Source organism: Lactuca virosa, chromosome 9 (assembly GCF_052849685.1).
Source record: "Lactuca virosa cultivar CGN04683 chromosome 9, Lactuca_virosa_CGN04683_v6, whole genome shotgun sequence".
NCBI lineage: Eukaryota > Viridiplantae > Streptophyta > Magnoliopsida > Asterales > Asteraceae > Lactuca > Lactuca virosa.
The window spans coordinates 284,923,200-284,929,217 of NC_136434.1; the positions used below are offsets into that span (position 1 = coordinate 284,923,200).

At 33.2% G+C, this 6,018-nt stretch overlaps 1 protein-coding gene across 2 annotated transcripts; it reads left to right on the forward strand.

The window, feature by feature from the left end:
* The first annotated feature begins 988 nt into the window (after positions 1–988).
* On the forward strand, positions 989–5,754 carry LOC145136723 (putative pectate lyase 12). Of its 2 annotated transcripts, none has more exons than XM_079070831.1 (5): positions 989–1,421; positions 1,915–2,614; positions 2,732–2,923; positions 3,900–4,105; positions 5,397–5,754. In XM_079070831.1, the coding sequence occupies exons 1-5, from the start codon at positions 1,288–1,290 to the stop codon at positions 5,641–5,643; spliced, it is 1,479 nt and encodes a 492-aa protein (XP_078926957.1). In that variant the 5' UTR covers positions 989–1,287; the 3' UTR covers positions 5,644–5,754. The 2 variants fall into 2 exon arrangements, with proteins under 2 accessions (XP_078926957.1, XP_078926958.1); XM_079070832.1 differs by lacking the exon at positions 989–1,421 and adding an exon at positions 1,451–1,835.
* Positions 5,755–6,018: the final 264 nt, after the last annotated feature.

Here is a 6,018-nt window from a genome sequence, read left to right on the forward strand (position 1 = left end):
AACAGACATTATATTTAATATCGTTCTTAATTACGAAATGTAACCGAAAATTAAACATTAATTTTCGATCATATATTATTCAACTCCTTAACTTTGATGATTAATTTCACATTCATCAATTTGTTTTCCAATCTGTTAAACTTAAAATTTTAACATTTAAAATAACATTTTCAATTAGTTATTATTACTAATTCTACAATGAAGTTAACTAAGATTTTTAGTTGAAATTTAGTAATTTACAGACCTCTGGACCAAATTAAAAATGGTTGAGCTTTTAGCTTTTTAACAAGACACATATAACTAAAACAAAAAAATAAAAAATAAAAATAAAAATTGTTTAGAAATGCAAGTTTAAAGCCTTTTAATATGCGGCAAAAAAGTAAAAGCTATTTCAATAGCATGTATGATAATAAAATTAGTAGCTTGACTTTAATAAACCATGTATCTATTATTCATATATCCTTTTATATAATTTTATACATTTTAAAATTCTATATTACTTTTGTTTAGCATTTTTATAAAAAAGCTTATAACTTCCGACTCCAAATAAAAACTATAACTTCCTGTTATCGATTATAAATTATTTTTATCAAACGTATCTATAAATTATATAGTTTCTATATTGTTCAAACTTCAAACAATTATCAAATCGAGCTAACTAACAAGCAACCCTACATATCAGCCACCATGAAGATATTTAAACACATAATGCATATATATTCAAAATAGAAAAGGAAAAAACCCTAATAATACAAATAACTTGAACATCAACTCTCTGGCATCTACAAGACTTCAACCCCCTCATCCCATCCCAAATTCCAAAAATTCCCTTGATCATCCAAAAGGCAACTTTATTGCCCCTTTTATTTTCCTCTCAAATTTCTTTTCGTTTTATCTCTTATTTTTGTAAGTGGATAAATGGAATTATCTAGTTGGGTTTCTTGTTTATTTGTAAATAGAATGATTTATAAACAAGATTGGAATGTAAAGTTATTGAGGAAAACAAAAACTTGCGAAACGCCCCTCTCTTTACTTCTCCTTCAATTATTCAATAACCAATTTCCGCCCCCTAACCCATTTCACTTAACCACCAAATTGCAATTATTCAAATACAAAATTTCAATCACATCATCATTATTATTTTATCATATGAATGAAAGAATCTTATTTTTTCATGATTTGCACCTTCTTTCCCTCTAAAACAGAGGAAGATTGTGGTTGAAGCCTACTCTTATGTTTCAAACATTAAGAGTTTAAACCCCTCTTCCATCCCATTAATTTCACAAAATGCATCTTCCCAACACCAACATTCTATTGTTTTGCCTTTTAACTTCTCTCTTATCTATCATCGGGGCCACTCTTAACCTCACACTTCCTTATCAACACCCTAATCCTGAAGCTGTTGTTCAAGAAGTACAGAGGTAAATAAATAAATAAAAACCTGCAAATCCCAACCGGATTTCATTTTCTCCAATTTTAGTAAAAAACAAGACTTTATTTCTTCAGTTTGAGCTTCGGACAGAAAATTCAGTGGAATTCCCATCTGGGATTTGCTCATTACATCATTTAGTGTTGTGGGTATCTTTCGTTTTCAAGAAACGTTAATGGCAGTCGAGGGAAAGTGGAAATATTTTCAATATTTTCATTTGCACTTAAAAAAGCAATCTTTTTTATCTTTACTTTATGAGTTGTTGAATTGGAGCTTGATTTGCACAAATTCCCACATGGATTTTGTTCGTTACGACGTTTAATCTTCTGGGTGTCTTTCCTTTTCAAGAAACGTCAATGGAAGTCTTGAGAAATGCACACCTTCGTCCCTGTTAATCTTACTTTAAGTATGATTAAATTTTAACGAAAATTTTCTATCTCTTTCTGATCTAAAGTTTGATTCTTTTTTTGTTTTCCTCGACATAGGAGAGTAAATGTATCGATATATAGAAGAGAAATGCTGGACATCGGCGGCGGCTGTCTCACCGGAAACCCAATCGACGATTGCTGGAAGTGCGATCCGAACTGGGGAAATGACCGGCAACGCCTAGCCGACTGCGGCATTGGGTTCGGCCGGTTTGCATTAGGCGGAAAAGGCGGCCAGTATTACATCGTCACCGACTCCTCCGACAACGACGTCATCAACCCAACTCCGGGAACCCTCCGATACGGCGTCTTACTATCCGAACCCCTATGGATCATCTTTGCATCCAGCATGCTCATCAAACTCAAACACGAACTCATCTTCAACAGCTACAAAACCATCGATGGCCGCGGCGTCAACGTCGCAATCACCGGCGGCGGTTGTATCACCCTCCAGTACGTCACCAACGTCATCATCCACAATATACGCGTCTTCGACTGTAAACCCTCCGGGAACGCCGACATAAGGTCAAGTCCAACGCATGTCGGCCGGAGAGGATTATCCGACGGCGACGGGATTTCAATTTCCGGTTCAAGAAACATATGGATCGATCACTGTTCTCTTTCTCATTGTACAGACGGTTTGATTGATGCAATTCTTGGGTCCACCGCCATTACTATTTCAAACAGTTATTTCACTCATCATAACGAAGTTATGCTCATGGGTCACGACGATGCATACTTGCCGGATAAAGGGATGCAGGTGAAATAATTTAAATACTTTTCATGTTTACCTTCATGTAGATTCAATGATCATTAATCTTGACTAATGTAGTGTGTGTTCTTGGTGTTTGTGTGTGTGTGTTTTTTCTATTTATAGGTTACATTTGCGTTTAATCATTTTGGGAAAGGGTTGATACAAAGAATGCCAAGATGTAGACATGGATATTTTCATGTGGTAAACAATGATTTCACCGAATGGAAGATGTACGCCATTGGTGGAAGTGCGAATCCTACGATCAATAGTCAGGGTAACCGCTATATTGCGCCACCGGATCCTAACGCAAAAGAGGTAATTGTGCAACTCAGTTTTCACCAATCATCATGTGTCAAAAATTATATACTTGTTTTGTGCTGTTTTTCTTTTTAAGTTAATAAAATGTTACAATTATTAATAGATTTTTTTACTTGGTAGAAGAAAACACCAAAGGGCCGGTATGGATTGACCATCTCATACGAGAGGTCAGGGGTTCAAGTCTCGGTGGAGACATATATGGTTATTTAGGAGTAGATTAGTTAGTTTGCCGTTTAAAAAAAAACTTGGTAGAAGAAAAAGTTAGATAATGTTTTTTGCCTTTTTGGAGACACTTATCAACTATCTCACGTAGACTTACATTAAATTCGTGTTCTTAAGGTCCATGTCAGAATGTTGTTTTCCTATTTCTAGAAACATTAGCCCTAAAACGTGTCATAGTTTCCATTTTTGGCAAGTGTAGACTTGGTGTCGCAAGCAAAAGAAAAGAATCAAGGGTTCAAATTTATGTTAACAAGCAAGGCAAAAGAAGTTATGTATTTAAAGATCAACCAAATCCCACATTTGACTTGTGGTGTACTTCTATTTTGGGGAAGCTTGGTCGTGGGGTAATTAACAAGTCACTAAAACATTAAGTTTGTCAAAAAAATATTATCTGAAATTGAAATCCTTTATATCATGACTATGAAAGAATCACGCTTTAAAAGTTCAATCCACATCGAAACTGAAACTCGCATATTACAGCTACTAAGACTCATATGATCATCAATTTCTACAAATATACTATCCAATAAGTAAATATGCTACCCAAAAATGTCATTTAAAAGAATAATGTTGTATTGAGACGGTAGAAAGCGAAACTTGTCATCGTTCTCATCTTAGATAGTCATGTTATGGTTTAGCTTCAATATTTAGGGTTTTGAAAGTTAAATAGTAAATCAATTATTATAAAATGTATGGATGTTGTTGATGTAAACTAACATATGTTTGTTTTTATACAAAATGGATATCATAGGTTACAAAACGAGTGGAAGCAAGCGAAAAGAAGTGGGTGGGGTGGAACTGGAGGACAGATGGTGACTTGATGGAAAATGGTGCGTTTTTTGTGCCCTCAGGCGATGCCTTCAGCACTATGTATGCTAAAGCGACTAGTACCGACCCTAAGTCCGCCTTCCTTGTAGACCAACTCACTATGAATGCCGGTGTCTTCGGTGGTATGAGGTACATGTCTTTTATGGCTTATGAATTTTTTTTTTTACAAATTTACTTTAACTTAAAGGGTATTTTGGTCATTTTTCTAGACTCAAATATTGATTTCCAGTTAGACAAAAAGACCAATTATGCAAGGTTTTTAAACTATAAATACAACCATATTAACTATTTCAAAGTTGTACCTAGTCTAGCACTATGGACAAACCATATGACCATTTGTGCAACTTTCGTTTTTGATATTTTAAAAACCGTAGGAACTCTATTTTCAGTTCACATGATAAGGTCATCTATGGTAATTTCAATTCAAAACATCCCTTACCACCACACAATATTAATTGCCTTTAAAAACCACAGGAACTCTATTAATTGCCTTTAAAAACCACAGGAACTTTATTTTCAGTTCACATGGTCCTTATGGTAATTTCAATTCAAAACGTCCCCTACCACCACCAAGTATCAATTGCCTTTGCCTAGTGGTTAGGAGAATAATTCTATTTTGATTATTTTCACCCACTTTTGGCCTATTCGATTATTCTATTTGATTATATGATTATTGTTATATAAAACAAAATTTTATTAATATCATTAAGTTGTTATGGCCTTTTTTATTCATATTATTGTGTCATATTCTAAAAATAATCAAACAACCCACTATTATAATGTCCAAAATGTCCCTGTTTCCATCTTCGGAAGGTAACATTAAAAGAATGTGTTGGAAGTTAAACAAAAGGGTATCTAGTATCTAGTGTCTTTTTTCCTTCGAAAAGGGATGTATACCCTTTGCTTTACGGGTCCCCAATGGCATCATCTTAAAGGTCAGAATAAAAAAAGAACATCATATTGTGTTTCACATTGGACACAAGCGATTAAACATTATAAATAAATATTGATCGAATTTAACACACATGTTTAACATTATTATTTTATTTAGATTAGATTAGATTTAGATATCTTAATTTAAGTACAGTAAATTAGTCAATTTTGTGCCAGAAAATAAGGGTAGTAGAAATATATATTCATATATTAACCGGTTTTTTAAGATAACACATATTTTCTGCTATTTATGACCCGTCTGTTGTGGATTTTCATTTAAAGGTAAATACACTTCAAATTTTATTACGGAATAATGATAGTATATTTCAAATACTAACAAGATAACAGTTATGCCAAAATAAGTTATATATTAGCCATTTATACATATATTCTTGTTACATACAAATATAGTATATGATATTTTTTATATATGTTCTTTAACGAAAATACCATTTTATTATATTTTTAATAACTCTGTGGCATATAGGGATGACGTTGGAACTGTGTCATATGGTGATGGTCCCATCACTACCGGCGGTGAAAGCAGGAATAACGGTGAGAATGGCGGCCATGATGACGATGACTACTTCGGGATGATATTTGGTAGCGGCGCGAAAACACAATCACCACCACCCACCAATATCTTTTTGATTTCACTAGTTTTTATAGGTTTATTTACCATTACCATGAATGGCGATGGCTTATTTACATTATTATCATTGGTTTTACTATAGTGCAAATTTGGGGGATTCGGTATAAAAGGGTAAAAAGAAGAAAGGAAAAAAGAAATTCATAATTTGATCATTATATATGCATATGAAAATAACAAAAGTTAATTAGATAAATGACTAAAGCTATTTAGTTATTAATGAATCCAACGTTTACCCTTGTTTCCTTAGTTTTTTTTTATTCTAGTTACACCTTAAAACTTTGAAAAACCTTTACCGAAAATAAAATATGGTTGACGTCAATTTAGGGTTAATAGCACTTAACTTTTGAATATAAAACAAAAATAACTTTGTATTTTTGTTGATTCATAATAATCGATAATCTTCGTTAATTGACTCACTCCTCCAAAATCAATAATATCATTAAACCGACCAAAGGAA